At 37.7% G+C, this 22,645-nt stretch overlaps 1 protein-coding gene across 4 annotated transcripts; it reads left to right on the top strand.

The window, feature by feature from the left end:
• Positions 1-3,287: 3,287 nt before the first annotated feature.
• On the top strand, positions 3,288-22,417 carry wt1a (WT1 transcription factor a). 4 transcript variants are annotated; one of them, XM_046849627.1, is made up of 9 exons: positions 3,289-4,058; positions 8,029-8,151; positions 9,215-9,317; positions 11,962-12,045; positions 16,112-16,211; positions 17,815-17,959; positions 19,132-19,221; positions 19,841-19,924; positions 20,621-22,417. In XM_046849627.1, the coding sequence occupies exons 1-9, from the start codon at positions 3,662-3,664 to the stop codon at positions 20,740-20,742; spliced, it is 1,248 nt and encodes a 415-aa protein (XP_046705583.1). In that variant the 5' UTR covers positions 3,289-3,661; the 3' UTR covers positions 20,743-22,417. The 4 variants fall into 4 exon arrangements, with proteins under 4 accessions (XP_046705585.1, XP_046705583.1, XP_046705584.1 ...); XM_046849626.1 differs by having other exon boundaries at positions 3,290-4,058; positions 19,841-19,933; XM_046849629.1 differs by lacking the exon at positions 11,962-12,045 and having other exon boundaries at positions 3,288-4,058.
• Positions 22,418-22,645: the final 228 nt, after the last annotated feature.

Below are 22,645 nucleotides of genomic sequence, written 5' to 3'. Positions count from 1 at the left end.
CTGGGAGCTTAGAAGTGTACAGATTTTTAGATTCAAAGTAACCACGACGCTGTGTTTGTGTGTAGGCTAAGCGTTGCTATGAGAATGAAATGCCTGGCAAGATTAGAAGCGGTGAAGATAAAGTTATCATACATCAAAAAAGAGAAGAAACACTCAAGGACACCCGTGACTGGTTCTTGTATTTGAACACGAGCAACAGTGAGTCAGGGCCTCGGAAGCCTCATCGCTTCGTGTGATTCACAAGAAATCAGGGATCCCGTTTGGATCGTACTTGAGAACAATAGATACAACACGCTTTTTGCTATTGGAATATACAAGTGCTTCTATTTTCATATAGAATCCTTGAACCATGCTAATTTTGACATATTAGTGAAAAAGTTGAATGCATCTGTATGACCAAGTTACCACTCTCTCTCTCTCTCTCTCTCTCTCTCTCTCTCTCTCTCTCAGTACAACTTCCTACCACAAACATAAAAGTGTGTCTCTATGTATTAGTATAAATAGACACACTCGTGGCACATTGACACCTTTTGACGCTCCAAGGTTTTGTGTTTGTCCTAAGCTTTAGGTTTAGGTTCTCTCTCATGAACATTCATGTCGGTTTCCCCAGGGTTTAACACTTTCCTCCCACTGTCCATACAAATACATGTAGTTGGATTGGCCATGCGAAATTGGCATCAAGATTGAACATGGGTGTACTTGATGCTCTGTAATGTACTGATGTCCAATCCAGAGTGAATCCAGTAACTTGTGTTGTGTTGGCTGTGGATCCAATGTGGCACTGATCAGGATAAGATGTTTAATGAAGATACGCCAATGAGGAAGTAAGCAAACAGGCTAATAATACATATATTATAAGAATTATAAGAAGAAGAAGAATATATAAAAGCCATGCTACTATAAGGTGTAGCAGCTTGTGTATGTATGTGTATCTATAAGCCCCAGGAGCAGCCTGTAAGTGAGGACAGGCGAATGATGTCCACTGCTGTTCCTCCCTTCAATAAATGGTGTCGAAGTGAAGCAGGAGTTCAGCTCTCAGTTGGAGGAGTCACCACGGGGAGGAAAGCGCTTTTCTCCTCAGTGGACACTCCACGGAGTGCTAGAACTGGAGTTTGCATTCATCACATGACCTCATGCTTTACACTATTATCCTGTTGTATATGATGTTATAACAGTGTAGTAAATACATTAAATGTTGTACATTAAATGTTGTATTTTTATTATATAGAGTATTATGTATAGCCTTTGCTCTTATTTTGTTTTTTTAATAGCTAAATGTGTAGGTTTTTTAAATTATTTTGTAGGAATTAATGCTTTTTAAATTATACAGCAAACTTACTAGTGTATGAACATATACTGTGTTTAAATACTAAGATGGGCACAAATCCTGAGCCTGGCATTATAAGGTTCTGTTGGGTTTGGTATAAATTAGAGGCAGAATCTTATTTTATTCTTTAATAATCAGATGCTGTTTTATCAGTAAATCATCATATTGTACATCATATTAATTACATAGATTTTAAATGTAAAGGAGGATTGAGTAAGGGTCAGGGGTTGCGACTTAAATAAGAATTGAGTTATCTTACATTTCCATTTTTTTTTAAAGCCAGTTTGACTCTGTAATAATTCACTTATTTAGTTCATTTAGAGCTCAGATTTTCATTTCGATTATATGCATGTTAGCTGACGTGTAATTGAACACGTGAGTATCACTAAAACAGGATGAACTCTCCTTCCTCAGCCGTAAATTATTACTCTCTCTTTTTTGCCCTCTGTATAAACTCAATAAGAAGCTCGTTGAGGAGCTCGTTAAAGAGATTTACAGCTATTTAATTAGGTTTAATACATAGTCTTTATAAATATCCACTCTAAAACATTTGGGTTTTTTAGCTTCTGCTCCTGGAAATCACACGTGATCAGAACAACAGCGCCGTTTTGATGGTTATAATATGAGTTGAAAATAAATAAATAAATAAATAAATAAATAAATTCGTTTTATGAAAAAAGAAAAAAATCATTTCGTACTATTAAAACTCATAGAGAAAATAAGCAGGCAATATATCTGTGTGTGGACATCATTTAGCTTGTGACGCGAAATTATAAAACAATTCTGAACTTTAAACAAGCTCGACCTATAATAATGATGATGATGATGATTATTTATTATTATTATTATTATTATTATTATTATTATTATTATTATTATTATTACATACTATTATTATTATAATTATTATTAGTATGTAGTAATAATAATAATAATAATAATAATAATAATAATAATAATTAGGATAATGTTTAATGAAGATACGCCAATGAGGAAGAATTAATAATTAATAATGAATGTGTGTTCCTGTTTATTATATTAGTATTATATTATTCTATTGTTGCTTTCGTTTTATATCATAAATACCGCGAAAGTATTTGCTCACATTTTTAAATGGTTGATTGCTTCGATTCACGGTTCGACTTTAATTAAATATTTCGAAATGATCTTAAAACGGAATAAAAACATTATTTAAGGTAATTAAATACGCCTGTATGGCATCAAATATTGTCAAATAAGCTATTCGCAACAAAGATAATAATAATAATAATAATAATAATAATAATAATAATAATAATAATAATGGCATCTTTTTCTTCTTCTTTTTCGTTTTACTTGATAACGCAATATAATAAATATTCTGCCGATAATTAATGAAATAATGTTTGTTAAAATCATTTTCAATACTGTAAAACTTTAAATTATTCATGCTTTTTAATGTGTTTAATTCTACTGAAGATCCAGTTGCGGTTGCACCAAATTATTGTAGTTTTTCTTCTTGTCGGAAAAAATCGTCTACCACTTTTCTAGCATCGAGAGCATCATTTAAATAAACACTTGTTGTTTTTTTTACGACCAAAAATTATTCTCTTTTTTTTTTAACTAAAACTAAAAATCCCGTGATCATACATGCGTTTAAAAAGGTGATATTAAATTTTAGGTGTAAAATAGATTCGAACTAAAATAATGGGAAGCGGTCGGTGGATCCATTCAGAGAAAATTAAACCAAAGCACAGAGTCACAAAATCATTATCCATCTAACCTACTTGACTCTTATAAACACACACTCAGGCTTATTGTGGGTCCATGAATGTGATGTGGAGTGCGCAGGGAAAAGCGTCCTATAGGCTGGAGGAAATGAATGAAGTGCTCCTCTCATCAGTCCCGAGCTCTGGCTCCTCCCTCTGCCTCCTCCGTTTGCCTCTATTTGACTCTTCTGGCCTCCAAAGAAAACAGACACACGAGTAAAGGAGCTACACCTCTCCTCCTCCTCCTCCTCCTCCTTAACCTCCTCCTTCCTCGTCCTAGCTTCCTCTCCCTCTTCACTCCATTCAGAGAATGACCTTGTAGAGACAATCCCATCGAGTCCCCTCGTTGTTCGTGCTGTCAGTTTCTTGGTCTGCAGTTTGACTTGAGAAGAAAAGTGTCACGCTCATGGAGGCGACGTTCACGCTGATGTCCATATCTCTCCGTTTCAGAACTCAGCCATGAAATTTCTCTGGGCTTGATTGCTTTTTTTTTTGCGACTCAACGTTTGTCTCGGATTCTGAATTCAGACTTGTTCCTTGTCTTTTCATTTTGGAGCTGTTCTCCGAGGCGTGTGAGTCAGACGCCATGGGCTCAGACGTACGTGACCTCAACACGCTCTTGTCTCCAGTGCCAGCTCTGCCAGCGGGGAACGGAAACTGCCCTCTGCCGGTCAGCAGTGCCCCTCAGTGGGCACCCGTGCTGGATTTCCATACTGGTGCCCCATACAGCTCACTGGGCTCACACTCCTTCATCAAACAAGAACCCGCTTGGGGTTCCACAGACCCCCATGAGGACCCACACTGTGGTCTCAGTGCCTTCACCGTCCACTTCTCAGGACAGTTCACAGGTACCGGGGCGTGTCGGTACGGAGCATTCGGAGCACCAGCACCTAATCAGAACCCCACCAGCCAGAGCCGGATGTTCAGTAACAGCCCGTACCTGTCCAACTGCATGGACAGTCAGACTGGATCCAGGAACCAGGGTAAATAAATCACTTTCTGTCACTCAGACATTCTCGCACAAACTGTGCTTTATGTCAGTGCTCTGATTTGAGGTTTATATTCTGATCTTCTGTGGCTTTTCTAAATAACTGTCTATCATTATATTCTCATTTAATATTACATACACACTTTCTACAGTTGTAGAAATCTGGATTGAAAAATGATACATTATAAAAATGCTAACGTATAATTAATTAGGTGCTCAGAAATTAAGAAACGAATCAACAAACAAACAAATAAATAAACGTAAAAGACACTTCGAGAAATCCAGGTTCCACAGGCACTTAATCAGGTCGCTAATCAAAGAGGAACCTACAAACGTGCAATGTCTTGGACTTCATTTGACAGTAAAAATGTTCAAAAGTGCTGATTACCACAAAATACAAGAAGATAAATAATCCTAAAATAGTTAAATCAACACACACACAGTGTCAGGAACACACTCATTTCAGAGAGCGGCCTTCACTGGAGCTCTCAATGTGTTCTCCTCATTGGTGTAAATGTTTTAGGGTCGTAAACTCCACCCAGAGCACATTTATCAGTAATGTTTCACTGGATTCATCTGTGGGATGCCCTGATTTGCATTAAAAGGAGAACTTTTAGGGAAAGGTCTTCATCAGGGATCAACATGGAAACAGTGAAAAAGCGAACGTAATCCGAACGTTTGTTCCTCTTGTAGTACGTGTGTGAGATTCCAACATGTGGAGTAACAACATGTTAATATGTCGTTAATAAAAATCAGTAATTAGACAATTAAATAAATAAACACTAGAGCAATAATCATATCTTTTCCCCGTTTTACTGATAAATACTTTTACACATGCACTGTCTCAATCTCTAAACATTGTTAGAAACTATCATGTGTGTATAACTGAACTAAATATTCTCTTTAACTTATATATTTACACAATAGTGTGATTCAGGAATGACTTACTGCTTCTGTCTTTAACGCAGTAACGACTTTTAAAGTTTTATAATGGTATTCATTTCTTTATTAATCAGGTTCATTTAAATATTCGTGATATAATTATCTTCATGAAGTTCACCTCAAACGTAACAACTAGGACAAACTTTTCATTTGATAAATGACGGTGACTCAGTATTATTTATTAAAAGAACTTTTGGCACGATTATTCTACACTGACGAGGCACGACTGAAAGGAAAAACAAAGCATGTGGTTGCTGACAAATTGCTTTTTTATGCTGAACACATCCTGCATTAGCATTTTAAAGCATATCACACTCACACACAAGCATCAGAGTCACTGACTGGGGAATTTCAATCCAAACCTATTTTTGCTATTTTATCTGCATGTGGACGTCGGTTTGGTCGCTATGAAATGCAGTGTTTGCCCCGAAAATGTCGCCACATACAGTGTAATAAGTGATCGTTATTACAACATAGTTATTTAGTAACTATGATCATAATCTAAAGTGAAGGGCAAGGAGGCCTGTTCTATGTTACATTTACCTTTACAGCATTTGGCAGACGTTCTCATCCAGTGCGACTTACAACTGAGCAGGAGAGGGTTAGGGGAATTTCTCAAAGCAGTGGCAGCTTGGTGGTGTTGGGATTTTAACTTCTGATCCAACATCCATTGCCTTTACCACTGAGCTACCACCTACCTATGTGATATGATGCATGACCCAAAGAACAGTGGAAGTTAACTTCCTAATTATGTCATTGAGTACACCTGCCTGAAGATATTTTTTTTCCCATTAATTTGCCACCAGTCAGTAGGTACGTATTACATGCCTATCTAGAATGCTGTTCCCTTACAACAACTTAAACTGTTAAAAAAAATACAACAAAAATCTTGAAAAATATATTGCATCCATTTTAATTTGAATAAAATGCATATTGAAAAAAACATTTGGATACTTATTGAAATGTAATGAAAATCCTGACCCAAATAATGTTTCATTTTTAATTTGAAGAAAAATATTGATCGAATTTTGGGAGTGCAGTAAGCTTCTTATTTTGCAACTTTAAAATATAGGCATCATTCTTATATAGCGCACTTTCAGTTTGTGAAACTAAAGGTGCCTCATAGAGGAAAAAAACAAACAAAAAAATATATATGCACGTACATATTCATATGTATAGATATTAAACTTTACATATTTTCACTGATATATTTAATAAAACAGGAAAAGTGTACTGGATTAATTACTGCATTAATTATATTGAATAACATCAATATTATAATTAGGATGACACTTTTAATGAACCCTACAAAACCAAATAAAATGTGTAAAGTATATTTTTTTTTACTTATGTTACATAAAAAAAAAAAAAAAATTAGGTACAAAAAAAAAAAAAAAAGTATTTCCACACATTTTTCAGGAATTCTTTAGTAATAAGCCACTATACAGAAATCATTTTATTTTTCAATTTCTTCCAATTCATAATGTCTCATGTGAAATAACCACCATTTGAATTGATTTTATTATAAGATCTCTTTTAAAGATCAAAATAAAATATAAAACCCAGACCACCTTTTTATCTTCAACATGTTTTCTATATATCACATAAAACAGTATGAAATCTATTATAATAAAGACAAAGCAGGTAAAGATAAAGCATAAGGCGTAACATAATTATTGGTGATATTTGCCATTCAGGGATTTTGAAGTCACTCTGGAGTACAAAAATCGGAGTTCACGATGTTTGCGTTCTCATTTTCAAACTGCTCCAATGTTAACCTTCGATAACCCCGTTGCACTGTAGTTACACATTTGGTAAAATCTTTAATTGGTAGCTGAGTATAGTGTGAGATGGGGATCGGTTGTTAAAATAATCAAGAATTATCCTTATAATTACCCCAAACTTACTGAAGTAATGTCCATGCTTCTAAGTTTTTTTGTTCTCTTTTCTTCACTTTGACCAGCCTTTATAGTTTCAGTGTACACAAAAAAAAACAGACTCGAGTTGCCTGTTTTCATCTGATCGATTATTTTTTCCATCGTTTTCAAATGAAATCAACTGAGAACATTCTTTTTTTATACATAATAGATAAATAGATAGGGGAATGAGATGGAGGATGTATATTTGGAATAATTAAATAATCAAATATATCAATTTAATAATATATTATATATAATCAAATATAGCAACAGCAACATTTCTGTGTACACTGTTGCAACAGGCAGTTACTTATACAGGTAATATAGGAATTCTGCTTAGCTTTGGTATAACCACACACACACACACACACACAAACACCCCATGGCTCAGAGTGCTCCTCCCAGTCTCCGGGCCCATCAGCGAGCCCGGTGGGGTGGAAGAGGAATGACCCTCTTTAATGAGTTTCTCTGTCGTACCGAGGTGAAAGTGGTTGTATGTAATTAATGTAAGCCGCATTAGGACGTCGTGATTTACGAGACCAATGATGACTCGGGGTCACCCGAGGCATGAGTCATACCCTAAACCCCGTGTCTGCTCTCGGACTGCATCATCCTGTGGAGCGTTTGTTTGCACTCACGGCTTGGTCTTTTCCCCTCCAACCCTGAGTCAGGAGGACCAAGGGTCAGTAGGGTACAAGAGGGTCATTACCTAACCATTAGCTGCGGAGAGGTTTCTTCAAGCAAATGTCTAAGTGTTGAAATGAAGAATAAAATCTACAATAAAAATACACTCAGAAATGATGATCAGCCAAAAAGTTTTTTTTTTACAATTTTAGTTGTAGATCAGCTTCAGTATATTTGTCAGAAAATGTCATTGTATGAAATGACTGCTAATCTATGGTATGTAGCATTATATATTCATTCATTATTCATTATTCATTGAGCAACCAAATGATCTGAAAATGTGTATACACATTATAATTCACTAATTCACTGTTGTGCTGAATTTGAATACTCGCTTGCAAACTATTGCTTTTGGTAAAAAAAAAAATTTCATAGTCGATCCCTCATTTTTTCAATGCCTTAACTCGTGTCTCTCAACAGGTTACGGTGCCGTTTCCTTCGACGGAGCCACGAACTACGGACACACGCCGTCCCACCACGCCACTCAGTTCCCCAACCACCCCTTCAAACATGAAGACACCATCCCTCAGCAAAGCAATATGGGTAAAAAAAAAAATCATCACTCATTACAACTCAGTCTCACTCCTTATGAGCTCTGTACAAATCGCTAAGCTCTGGCACGTACTCGCCGAGCGCCTGAGTGTTTTTCCTTTTGCTTCAGAAGTCAAAGAGCAAAATTCTGTCCAAATCAATCCAAGGTCAAGTTGCACTCTTCCCCTGCCAGTAAATCAGCTCGCTTTTTTTTTTCGCACAGCGTTGAGTTAAAGCGTATGTAAATACTTTAAGTAACGTCGTATCAGCCCGTTTCAGGGTTGTAAAGCCTCCTGCAGACCACCGAGCAGATATCGCGTCAGAACAGCGACGCGAGAGCCCCTTTTTTGTCGAGTTTAGAACGGCGAGATCCGTTTGCCGTTTGGGATGTGGCCAAGCAAGGGCACTGAATTCCTCATTTGCACTTTGAAAGAGCAGGCAAGAGGTCAACCCGCTTTACGGCTTCAAAGAGAGCGAGACCGCTGTTTTCATAAGTGCAGAGTGTACTCGGCTGCATCTCCCCAAATCCTCCCCGAGCTCGGATTCCCTCTCTGAGACCGACCTCACCACACACACACACACACACACACACACACACACACACACACACACACACACACATATATACACGCCTGTCCATGCGTTTTATTAGAACAGCAACGTTATTATACTTTGAAGCATGCAGCCGAGAGCTTTCATTATATCTTTTCCACGAGCCTTAACGCATACAAAGTGTCCACATAGGAATCGTTCTCATTAGTTAGAGGGATGAAAGGGAAAAAAAGAGGCTTGACTTTCTAAATTAAGCATGTGTTCCTGAAGTGAGAGCCTCGAAGGCTTGAGCGAGGGAGAGGCCTAGAAAATCTGACATTGTTTTAAGCTGTTAAGATGAAAATCCCCGAAGCGAATTGGACTATTGGCTGAACCGTATTATTTGTTGGGAAGTTGTTCCACAGGCTCGAGTTCAAGCCCATTTGTTTTGAGCGTGATGAATGTCTGTGCATGGGGGAAGACACACTGAGCGTTACGAATGCGGTTCCCCTATTGCTAACGGCTCGCTGTCTTGTGTTATAAGGTGAGCAGCAGTATCCCGTCCCTCCCCCTGTTTACGGCTGCCACACGCCTTCCGAGAGCTGTACAGGAAGTCAAGCGCTGCTCCTCAGAAACCCATACAACAGGTACGATCCTAACAAAGAACTTCTCCTGCTGTCTTTACTCATGCCTAGTAAATGTTTATTGGTGTCTAGAGTGTTGTTTCTTTTTACAAAGGAACCATTTACAGTATGGGAAAAAATAACATTAAAAACATACATCATAGCCACTGAATTGGATTCAAATAGGATTTTTTTTTTATTGTTTAAAACTTCCTGGACCATGTGGTTTCAACAGGTCACAACCTAAGTACACACAACCTAGTGTCATAAATGTACTCCCACCAAAAAGCTATCCAGAAGCTTGTGAGAAAGCTCGGTGATATACACATACCCCAAGCATACCATTAACCGCAAAGAAAATTTACAGTCTAGTCTCAAGGATGCATGATATGTACGATATGCATGATGTTATATCGTTTATTAGGTTTTGTTATGCAACCAGTGAAGACAGGAAATTAAAAAATTCACCTCTGGTCGTCTGTAAATAGTACAGGATGTAAAACAAACAGGTTGCAATCAGCGGCTTTGTTTCATCCCCTGAAGGTCAGGCTAACACCGAGCATGCCCAGTGCATAAAGGAAGGACGAAGCGATGTAACGTCGAGCAATTAAGGTTTTTATTTTAGAAAGGAATGTATATACAGATTGATATCAGGGCTGGAAGGAAAATGCTTGTTTCTGATTGGTTGGTCGATGTCAGCTATTTATTATATTATATGGTATTTTATTATTAATTTAAAGTAGCTCAAATATTAAATCAGGTTTGTGCAACCGTGCTGGAATGTAATAATGACAACGAGCATAAATAACCGTTTAAATAAAAGCTAGGCGCTTATTTTGATGCATTCCAATCGCATTTCCTTTCACGCTGCCAAAAGTAAATATGGAAAACAAACGACTTGGATTTATGAAGCAAGTTTGTTGTTTGTAGTTCGCTATTTTCATGTCGGATGTGGGTAAGAAAAGCATGGACAACCCTTTTCTTTACTTTGGTGTAAGTGAAAGGTGCAAAGTGCATAAGCGTATCAATATTATAAACTCTGATGTTTATTTGGAGGAGAAAACACGGCATTTACCAGGAGTTTTGAACCCGTAACTCTTCATGCAGTTGTGTAGTAAATGCCTTGCTGATCTACTGCCTGACAGAATTCAGTTCTCATCCTAGTCCACTCGGTTACATGGGAAAAATGGTTCATGTTTTACTGATTCAGTAGATTCTACAATATGTGCTGTTTAAAACACTTAATACACAGCTATGAAATGGACCTCTATGAGAACGTCAGCTCTCGGTCAAATTCGGTTCTGAAAACAAGCACCTCGAGCACTAAAACGGCAACATGTGCAATTTTGATTGATGGCGCTTTACTACAACAAGGCTGGGTTTCCGTCCTACAGGCAGCAGCTCAAACTCACAAGAGGTCAGGTGCTGAATAGCGGAATGTACCAGGCCAAGATAAACTGTCCTTTCCAACACTGGCTTTCACTTTTCTAACCAGGCCCGAATTCCTTCCCTCTGATAACCGTTCTCCGAGGAGTTCCCTGCACGGCCTGAGACGCCCGCTGCGCTTACTAGCATCGCGAAAAAAACCCGGAGCTGCAGGAATTCCTGAAATGCTTCTGCGACGTTGTTTTGAAGCTCCGAGGGAACATAACAATTCCAAACAGCGGAACCAGGTCGATAGGCGAGCTTCCATTCTGCTCTGGCTTCGTGTTCCAGTTCCCGCTCGGCATGTTGTAATAAACAGACTCCTATCTGCTGGAGTTAAAGGGGAACTGGGAATCCTCAAATCAAAATGCTATGTAGCTTCTTTTTTTCTTTTCTTTTTTTTTTACTGATCGTATGCCTGGTACCAACAGCTCTCTATTTATACAGCCTGAGCTGCTGTTTTAAGTCGTTTTAAGCTGGTTGGAATAAAAACACATGGAGTTATCAAAACCAGAGCCAAAGATGGGTCATTGTTGCTTTGTAAAGCACGAGGAAATCATGGAAAGTGTAAACTGAACAGGAATGAACTCCCACCCCTTCATACTGCAGGGATTTCTGCACGATAAGGGACATCAAGAGTCTTGCAGTTAGGTCTTGTGTGCTGCTCTGAAAGCACTGGTTCTTATTACAATGTTATCCATTAAAACCTGATTTGTATCCACTAGTCATGACATATTGCTAGCGGTATAAATGCTAAAGCAGTTCAGGCTGCATTCCAATAATGACGCCAAAGCTGCAGTTCCACTGTACCAGGTACCACCACTCACCACAGAACACTCTTTTCAATGCCGTGATGTCAGGGCAGCTGAAGATAAATCCAGACTATGTGTTTGGTTAAGCACCTGGCAGAGTAACTAATGGTCCTCCAGTCGACTTTTCAATAAAGTATGGCAGCTTCTTGCTCAGGAGAAATGCTCTCATTTGATTAAGTGATTATCCTGCTGGTCTGGATGACCCCCTTCTTTGTGTGTGTCTATCCGAGAGATTCATTAGCCGTTACCCAGGATACCCCTTTTTCAAACCCGTTTTTCTTTCGCCAAAGTTGAAATGTTTCTTTTTGCCGTACAGTGTAATATAGGGCTTTTCTCCTTCCACAGTAAAATAAAACGAAAAAAAATAAACAGTAAGCAAAATTTATTTGGTCAAACACATTTACTGAAATGCTCACTTATTTGAACCCCAGCAGTGACAATTTATACCAAATGGCATCCCAGTTGGAGTGCATGGCATGGAACCCTGTCAACCCGCTGGCATCCAGCATCAAGAGGTATGTAAAAGCGAGCTGATAACACAGAAGGAGTGTGGATTAGTGCTTTTTTTTTCCACGAGTCCACGTTAGAACACAAAATCGTGGCCAGGTTGTGCCAATGCACTTACACTTACGCCATGTGGCAGACACCCCTTATCCAGAGTGACGTATAGTTACCTCAGTTTCACATCATTGAGGCTTAAGGAGCCAACAGTGGTTGTTTAGTGGTGGTGGGATTTAAACTCATGTCCTTTCGATCAGACGTTCATTTCACTAAACCGTATATATTGAAATCATTAGCTTGCACTGGTGTTGAGCCATAAATTTTAATCAGGTATAGATGGTTGTGGTAATGCAAATTTTATTAAAAGAAAATGCAACAAAATTGGAATATTCTTCATTATGCTATGAAGTATTAAAGCCAAACATGGATATATTAAATGGAATATTTGTTTGAGGTATATGAAGGATATCAATAGTACATAAAATCCTCCATAAAAACCAAAATTTATAATTAATGCATGATGTCAAAAATTTTAAAAAATTTTAAAACATTTATAACATTGTGGGATTATTTTTCTTTAACAGTTTTTCCCAAAGCAATTTTTTTTGCCAGAGATTACATCCATATAATAACTTTTAATGTTTTGGAATGTTAATGAAAAACGTTAGGTCCTATTTTTTCTTACATTACAGCAGTCCCCTCATCAGGCTTATTTTTTTCTCTTGATGCCAAACCAAAAAGAGTTTGGTCTTGTATACTTATAGTTAGTGTTACAGCCCTGAGGGGTGGTAGCTCAGTGGTCAAAATGTTGAACTTCTGATTGTTGAAGGTTGTGAGTTCCAATCCCAGCACCACCATTCTCCCGCTGCTGATCTCCTTGTTGCTCAGTTGCTCCAATTATACGAATACAATACAAGTCGCTCTGGATAAAAGCATCTACCAAATGCCATAAATGTAAATACTATTACTGGAGACTTCTTTCAGAAATGTTAAATAGAATCAATAGCAACAATTATACATTTTCAGTGTATCAAAACGAGCACCTTGATATAAAGTCGTAATCTGCAGCCAGGACTACTGTCTGAGCTGCTGTTATAGAAAGAGTCAAGCCAGAAAATAGGATAAAATGACATCTATATGTCTAATGTTTCGAACAGACCATTCAAAACTGGAATATTATATAATTTTGTAAAATAAATAAAAAATCCTTGCATCTGCCTGCCCCATTCTTTCAAAATTCTGTGGTTCGTGTGTGCGTACACTGTTTTGTCTGGACGGAGAGTGATATCCGGCCATATATTTCCCTCGTGACACTGCAGCCTTGAGCCGGCCGAGAGCCGGCCCATAGGGAGGAAGAGGAGCGCACTGGGGGAGTAGTGGAAGTGCATCACTGCACAATGGGACGGCTGATCCTCCTGTGGGATGCCGCCGAGTATCCACAACCCCCATCCTTCCAGGAGTTAAAAAAAAAAAAATAAAAAAATATCAGACGCCCCAGTGTGTCCCCAGGGGATGGATACACGAGTGCTGTTGGTGCTGTTCTATCCAAAGATGATCTCAGCCTGTATCCATCCAACCGGCTGATCTGTTCATCCCTGAAAAAGCTTCACCTAGACATAGACATACAAGCAGGGGCTCTGCTCGCGGCCCGGAGCCTGTGAACGAATGAACTGTGAGAAGATTTATCACAGGATGCTGTTTTGCAGTGTCCTTTAGTCTGGCTGGCTTTGCATACGGACAGACAAAGAGAGCTTTATAGTCACTGTTTCACCCTTACTTAGTCAGGATACGGACGTCTTTTAATAACTTTGGCTTGTGCTGAAAAAAAAAAAGGAAGAAAAATGTGCTCGTTTTCACAAAGTGATTTTTCAGTATCCACTCCTATGTTATCTCAAGATAGTGATAGTAAACGCTTGTTCCGGCTGTAACACAAGGCACAGGTTTATATTACTTTGCTCATATGTTATCATTTCTATAACAACCGCTTACACACAATAATATGTCAGGCTGCACATAAAAGGGATTAAAAACATTTAGAAATGTCAATATGATAAGGCTGATTTTTTGCTGAGGAGATGTTTAACATTTATGGAAGGAGTCTCCAGTCCCCAGAGCTTTGTAACAGTCAAAAGGTAAATCTAAGAATCTTACCAGGATGAAGGTCTTTGTGCTTCAAAGGCAGCATTAGTCGAACGCTGGAGAGGAAAGATGTATTTATAGCTGCTATAATAAACTAACATGTTTTCATAGAATCTGCATAGCAGCTACTGCTACTATAAATGGATTAATATAAATGATATATTTAAATGTAAATTGTGTTAGTGTTGGTAAATTGCTGTAGTTTAAAAGGAATAAACATCGTCTATAGCAGGATGCCCAGACGTGTTTTAAATAAAAATAGAATATAAAAATAATATAATATAATTTATTATAATAATTTAATATAAAAAAAGAATAAAGCAATTTGGTCAAAATGCAACGAAATGAAAGAAATATAATATAATAATAATATAATTAAAATATAATAATAATAATAATAATAATAATAATAATTAAAAAAATATGAAAAAATATGCAAAATTTTTGAGTGTATGAAGCTGCATTCAGACGCATTCAGACGCATTCGCCGCTTAAAATGATCTGTTTTTAAACGCCATACTTACATACATCCGAGTTTGTTGTAGAGCACACACAACTGTCCACAAGAAATATGACTAATGTGGTGCAGTAAAAACAGCTGGATGAATAAATGTAGTTGAGAAAGAGAGTAATATGTTGAACATGAACATGAATAATGAAAATGGCTACCAGTTAATACACATGCGAAGTACAGACGTTAGTTGTGTGCTTGCTAATCTACATTAAGACAAAGTAAATACTTTAGTATTTGGTCATAGGATGCGGTTTGAGACCTATAAATCCCGCGTTGGGAAACGTCTGGGGTGAAACAGAGAAAACTTGTGCAAATCCAGGGTCAGAGAAAAGGCCAGTGTACTTCGGTTCAGGTATAAATTCAGGAGAGAGCAAGAGGCCCTGCGTTCCCCATCCGTCTGCCTAACGGGCCCTACTTCGGATTGTTGAGGTGAATATATTGCACTTCAGAGCAGAGAGCAATTTGCCCCGATGTCAAGATAAGTTATAGAGATGAGCCTCTGTGTTTTATAGTCAGTCTTGCCCTATATATGTCACCTAAACCTCACACAGTAAAGCACAAGAAGTAAGAACGCATGCAATACACATGAAGGGAGGGGATAAAAACGAGGTGCGCAGAAAAGGCAGGTGACAGTCGTCGTTTTGTTTTATTATGTGGTGACTGGTGACATGTTGGTGTTTCACTTTTCAGCACATTCTTTACATGCAGTAAATCCACACAATGTATCAGCTGCTGATAAAGAACTGGAGGTCAGACTGTGTTCATAACCACAGCAAAAAAAGAATGTACATCTGGTGACCACCGGCATCATTCAGACAGCAAAATATTTCATAATAATCTTTTTTTATTATCATTTAAAGCTACAGTTTATTTACTGAACCTCAGATTATCATTAGTATCATGCAAGTAGGCAAAAATTATTTATAGAGCACGTTTAAAACAACATCTGCTGATCATTGTGCTGTAAAAAAAAAAAAAAAATATATATATATATATATATATATATATATATATATATATATATATATATATATATATATATATAACTTGATCGATTTAGGTAACTTGATGGGGTTTAAAACACAGTATGACTTGAATCAATAAACATGAACAATACTTCTCCAAACCCCTATAATGGTATAAATTTTTGAAAAAAATATTTATTTGAATATATTTTAATTATTTATTTATTCATTATTTATTAACAGGCATCATTACACACTGTGTATAGGATTATTTGTCTCGATACAATATAAAGCATGCATACAAATATTTGGACACATTTTTAGAAGACATCAACAAACGTCTCAGCTAGGTATATATATGTGTTCACATAATGTTTGTGATTTTTGTCCTTAATAAAATGAATTTTTTAGGAATTTCAAATCTCTCACGAGGAACATATTGTGTGTCTCCTCCTCCCACAGTCATACACCGGGTTATGAGAACGACCCGAGCACACCCATGGTGTACAGCTGCAGCACCCAGTACCGAATACACACCCATGGAGTCTTCCGAGGAATTCAGGTCAGTACACAGACAAGACAAAGTACAAATAATGCACAGTGCAGTCTCGATCATACATTACAGACACCAGCAACTGATGGCACAGTTGTTTACAAGGCAAAATCAGTATATTGTTAAGTCCATATAACATACACTTTATAAATATAATAAATCTATATAATTATATAATATCTAAAAAGTATATGGGTGTGTGGCATTGTAGAGTATTATCTAACATTACTCTAAAGATGATTGGTGAATTGGAATAGTTAGCATGTTAGCTGGAATGCAATGGCACCCTGCTATAAATTGAGATGGCAAGACTTTATTCTATCATACACTTCACTCCATCTTCATCCAGAGAAAGCAGGAATACGCTGGGTTTTCCTGCATTTGCTAATACAAGGCCAAGGGCAGGGCAATGCACACACACACACACACACACACACACACACACACACACACACACACACACAGTGTACACACTCCTGCACTAACATAACCACGCTGCGAAAGTGCACGCTTAAAAAGGCGACGAGTGATAAAGCAGCCCCGAAGTGAAACGAACAGCAAATAAATAACAATAAGGCCCCAAAGAATGGCTCTGACTCAATGAATGGGTCGTGTGAGAGGAAACAGGAGCCTGCCAGAACATTTAAGACACTTAAAAGGCATTTTTTGGATGAGAGAACAGGGCTAAAAAAAAAAACAAAACCAAACAAAAAAAAAATCTCCATTAGAAACTAAGCTACAGTTTCCATTTGCAACCACATGCTAATAAATCATTAGGTCTTAATTAATGTCTGTCAGCGGTCTTTAAGCAGTGCTTGCAGAGATTCTCCAGAGCTAGCTCCTCATTCAGAAGATTGTTTAAAAAAGCAAAAAAAAAATCCCTGAGTGTTTTAGAAAGCGTTAAGCATGAAGTTTAAAGCATATATTTTCTGTAACAAAGATTCATCACACCCCGGTCATGCACACGAAGCAATAATTATAATGAATCTTAATGAGTAGTGTATATAAAACAGCCTGTATAAGCATGTACTTGACCGACCTTAGTATACACACTATAAAAAAAAACTAGCACACTAGCACAATAGTCATGTTGGTCACCTAGTGACATACAGCGGCACATTATCATTCCCAGGGGTTCAATCTATAAGTCTGGCAGTGCAGCCTTAAACACTTTAGTAATTTACTTATCAATAGCATTTACTACACATTCATTACCACGGCAGCGTATAGAAAAAAAACGCCATTATGCTAAGCGCTAGCTAATTAAGAGCAGATGGGCCCTAACGTTTTGCAAATGAGGGCTGGGGGGAGAGCGGCCATGGGATAAGGTCGGGCTAACATCCGTGACTAACAGCTCCCATTTGGCGGCTAAATCGGTGGGCAAGGGTGAATCCCTGTGATCATTTCACAGCTAATTTTGCAATAATGAGCTCTTGGTGAGTGAACAATTTTTTGTTAAGAAACACAACAGCGATGCGATCGCGTCTTTTATGGCGCTATCGCTAGCCTGAGACCTGAAGCGCAGCAGGAACTGACCACTTTCACCACAGCAAGGAGTGTCTTACAATTAAACCTCGAAACTGTTCTTGTCTGTGTGAATCTTTCGCTGTAGGACGTCAGAAGGGTCCCCGGCATCGCTCCAGCCATCGTACGCTCCGAGACCAACGAGAAGCGGCCGTTCATGTGCGCCTACCCGGGATGCAACAAGCGCTACTTCAAACTCTCTCACCTACAGATGCACAGTCGCAAACATACAGGTACAGAAATGTTTCAGAAATGTTACTTCAAATCAGAGGTTCTTAAAGACTTTTTTTATTAAAAAAGAAATTTTTTTACAAGCTTACGAGTTTGATATATATCGAAATCCTTTAAATATATCAAAACACATTTATTGCAGCCAGTGTTTTTTGCATTTCTGAAATTTTTATTAAACTTGTCATTAGATTACAGTTGACGTCAATGCCAATAGTGGGTGGTAAATTGCACAACAAAAACGAAAATCCCTGACCCCTGCGGATCGTCAGACTCCATTCTGAGAAGCGTGACTCTAGATAAGACTCATTAGCGCGGAAACTACGTATTGTGTATCTCCAGTACGCGTATTTCCTGTACTGCACAATTTGGTGTTTTCCCCACTCATAAACTCCAGATTAGATTTTTCCAAGCTTTGCATCTATTCCCACTCCCAGCCTGAGTCAGATAATAAAGACCAATGTAATGCTGATAAACAACAGTTTAAGAAACAGAGGCCCAATTCTGACCACCGATCACAGATCCAGGAAGAATGGTAGCAACAAGACCAACACTACACACTTGACACACATGATGCACTCGGATAGCTTTAAATAGTTACAATACAGTATTAATTTTTCAGTTAATAACATATCTATATGAGCTGACGTGATTTTATACTGCATTGTAGTTAAATTCTCGATTCTGATTGGTCAGAAGGTGATTAATTTTCTCTAATTATATTCTAACACTTGACCACTCAAAATAAATAAAGAAATAAATGAGACCATTGATTGTGGTTTCACAACATTATATTTAACAGCACCGTGGTCAAAACTTTGTGGACAGTGGAAGTTCTTTGAACATCCCATTCCAGATTCAGCGCCCCCATCAAATATCAGGAATAAAATACAATACAATATAATAAAAATAATCATCAAAATTTTGCGTTGTAAGAGTATCTCTGTTTTGTTTCAGGCTACGTTACAGCACCTCGCTGATGCCTTCTAATCACAGCTCCCCCCTAAGTGTTTAATTCTTTACCTCAAATGAAACGAAGTCACTGTGACGGTCATCGTGATTGCTCCAGTTGTTGCAATGAAGCAATGAATGATGATACTTGGTGATAAATAAGTTGTATAATTCCTGTTTGGCTCTCTTCTAGGTTTTTGAAAGTAAATAAAAAAATGTGTTGCAGGTGAAAAGCCGTACCAGTGTGATTTCACAGACTGCGGGCGGAGATTTTCCCGGTCAGACCAGCTGAAGAGACATCAGAGGAGACACACAGGTTCGCTTCATCCATCATCATTTCTTCTGTCCTGTCTTTCCTTTTTCTTTTGGCTTTCAATTTGGTCTCTTTTGGGGGTTTTTTACACTAGATGTAAGACGCTAACCAGGCCAATTTTTGTGCTTTAAGGGACAGATTAAGAATCATAGATAAGCAGCTTTTTTCTTAAATTTTTTACTATGACTCATTCCTTATGGCACTTGTGTATATTATATGTAAGCCATTAAAGCTAATACAAATGACCCTTTGCTAGCAGAGGTACATCGATGCTGAATAATACGATGTAACACGGTGATATAATGCAGTCGGTTGTCTGCATGAATGTTTAGAAATGTGTCATAACGTGTGAGAAAGTCTGTGAGAAAGTGTCAGAGCTGAAGATGGCGACGTTTCCCTGATTCACTGCCTGCCGCAGATGTATCGCTACTAGCCGGACGTGCTCTCACATCATCTATCCAGTGTTCGAGAGACGTAACATTGCTCTCTTAGTCCTCGTCCTCTTAGAAGGGATTCCCTCCTGGCCTCTACTGTAGCCTGTACTCTTTCTCTCTTTGTGTGGTTGTGTGTGTGTGTGTGTGTCTGTGTATATATGTGTGTGTGTGTGTGTGTGTGCATGTAGGCGTTAAACCTTTCCAGTGTGAGACATGTCAGAGAAAGTTCTCACGGTCAGACCACCTTAAGACCCACACCCGGACTCATACAGGTAAAACAAGTGCGTAAAACTTTTATTTTTTCACATCTTTACTCTCTTTTTCGACTGTTATCTAAGAGGTCATATCCGGTTTGTTATTATATTAGCAAATCTATTTGTATTTTTTTTTAGAAATCATGACCTCCTTAAAGTCACCCTTAACATGATAAATTCGGATTTGAAAATTCCCCAAAAATAAGGTGTTTCAGCCTAATATTAAACTCAAAAAACGCATGTTTTATGACATCATAAAATTCAAGAGCCAACCAACTTCTAGTATGCAAATGCAAAACACTGATCTCCCCATGGAAGTGGTGGATATGTACGGTTAAAACTGTTTTTTTTCTCTGGATTCAATGAAATTTGCAAAGCAAATACCAAAGCAATTCATTCAGGAGGTGCTAGCTCAGTGTTAAGACTTCTGATTGAAAGCTTTTGAGTTAATATCCCACCAAAGCTGCCACTGCTGGGCCCTTACACTAGGCCCTTAGCCCTCATGTGTATAAATAAAATAACTAAGTCACTCTGGATAATAGGCTTCCGCCAAATACCGTATATGTACATTTAGGATACTAAAAAAAAATTGCCAATTTTGTGCAAAAGAAAATGTTTTGGGGTGACTTTAAGATTTTCTTTAGCAAACCATCTTCCTTGATCTCTGATCTAAGCTCTTTCTCCGATCTAAAGTGCTCTTCTCTCTTCCTGCAGGTGAGAAGCCTTTTAATTGCAGGTGGCCAAACTGCCAGAAGAAGTTTGCCCGATCTGATGAGTTAGTTCGGCACCACAACATGCACCAGAGGAACCTGACCAAACTTCAGCTGGCCATCTGAAGACCCTGCTGTCACGAAGCTGCTTCTGCTGTCAGATATATCCCACTTCTGCAGGTCTCGGCTCTGCACGTTTAACTCTAAAAAACACTCACAAAGGCCCTGGTATTTAGTTGATAAGTAAAAAAAAGATGAATTAAGCTCCGGTGGTGTTTGCAGTCTGCAAAATCTCTATGGCTGGAGACTGAATTTTGTGCTGGTCTAGGATTTACTTCACCTGCCCATAAGTGTTATATTAAAAAAATATTGTAACCTGTGTTGTATGATGAGACACATAATACGACAATTCAGCTCCGAAGAACAACAAGGCAATGGCAGGTGAGTATAATACCAGATAATGACTCAGGCTATGGAATAGCTAGCTGGCCTTTAAAGGTTGAAAATGCACAGAACGCAAAATCAACTGAAATATAAAAAAAAATTCCCAGATGAGTCAATAAAAGGTTTAAAAAAAAAAGAAAAAGAAATATGCCTGAGTCAGCATTTTACTGCAAACAGAACTTCTATTGGATTTCACCATGATGACAAATGTGGAAAAAACATGGGTGGACAAATCATAAATCTGTCAGCTTAGTTTGTTCAATTCGTGTTTTTATTGCAAAAAAAAAAAAAAAGAAGAAAAAAAAAAGACCCTGACTAGTAATAACATTATGTAATAACAAACTCTTTGGTTGGTTGTATTTGTTATGTGAAAGCTACTTAAATTCAATTCTTTTAACAAGTTTAAATACACAAAATCTAATTTTCTTTAGCAAAAGTCATTGCTGATTTTTTTTTTCTTTCTTTGCATTTAAATAGCGTAAAAAGAAAAAGATAAGAAACTAATAAGCGGTATAATAAACGGTATGTCCATTCCCTTGTCATCATTACAACTTGCCAACTATCTGAAAATTCTAACCTTTAAAGTTCTACGTAGCATAACACCAGGGCGGTTCAGGCATTGCGAAATTAAAATGCTAAATTATTGCTAAAACCAGGTGTATAATAATCGTATTGATTTGGGCAGCGGACGTTAGTCTTAGACACGACAGTGTGACACTACGGGCAGTTCAGTACCAGCACTGAAAGCCTTTTTACCCCTGATCATGCCCTTGCTAGTGCCGTCGAGATGTATACCAATAAGTGCACGTTATATTTACTATACTAGCTCCTAGGACTTTTTAGTTTAATTTATTACTTTCTCTTGTAAATTAAGATCTCTCTCTTTCTCTTTCCCTTTCTCTCTCTCTCTCTCTGTCTCTTTCTTTTAATAAACCGAGCATTCATTTTCTCCCATGTATCCAGAATCCCACTTCATTATATCACAATTCCAATATTTGTATTCATGGACCAATCATTAAAGTATAACCTCTGTAGCTTTTGGACGTCTGCAGTGTAAATAGTGCTTCTCTCTGTAACCATTAGGAGTTAAATTATCAGTAGGTCACACTGGCTATGTGACTCTGGTTTGTGGTCAAGTTGTAAATATTACTGTCGCTCCACAGCTGGAACAAGAAATAGAAGACTTTTTTTTTGTGGAAAATGTGACTCACGTTCGCAAAAAAAGAGAGGAAATGTGAAAACTACTCGGATGGAATTTTTGTTCTTGAACTGTTTTATCTGTATCATATGAATATATGCAGTATGTTAGTGATAACCCTTTTTTTTTATAATTAAATTGTTGATGCCGGTAAAAAAACGTGTGTGTGTGTGTGTGTGTGTGTGTGTGTGTGTGTGTGTGTTTGATGCCTAATTACCTCAGCCAAATTTTATATTCCAGCATCTGACCATGTTCTTGTCGTGTTTTTTCAAGTCTAAAAAAAAAAAAAAAAAAACTTAAAAGTGTAAAATGGATCCTGGTTTCTTTTCGGACCTCAAGGAATATAATCAGATTCAGAATCAGAATCAGAAATTGCTTTATTACCAA

This window comes from Silurus meridionalis, chromosome 5, assembly GCF_014805685.1.
Source record: "Silurus meridionalis isolate SWU-2019-XX chromosome 5, ASM1480568v1, whole genome shotgun sequence".
NCBI lineage: Eukaryota > Metazoa > Chordata > Actinopteri > Siluriformes > Siluridae > Silurus > Silurus meridionalis.
Note: the sequence above shows the minus strand (reverse complement) of the source record. Positions and strands in the feature narration are given on the sequence as shown.

What these genes read in the sequence shown, in the direction of transcription:
- wt1a (XM_046849626.1), top strand. Translation starts at nt 3,662, where the DNA reads ATGGGCTCAGACGTACGTGACCTCAACACGCTCTTGTCTCCAGTGCCA. An exon ending in GACTGGATCCAGGAACCAGG is followed by an intron (nt 4,059 to 8,028) that starts GTAAATAAATCA and finishes GTCTCTCAACAG; the next exon opens with GTTACGGTGCCGTTTCCTTC. An exon ending in CTCAGAAACCCATACAACAG is followed by an intron (nt 9,318 to 11,961) that starts GTACGATCCTAA and finishes TTTGAACCCCAG; the next exon opens with CAGTGACAATTTATACCAAA.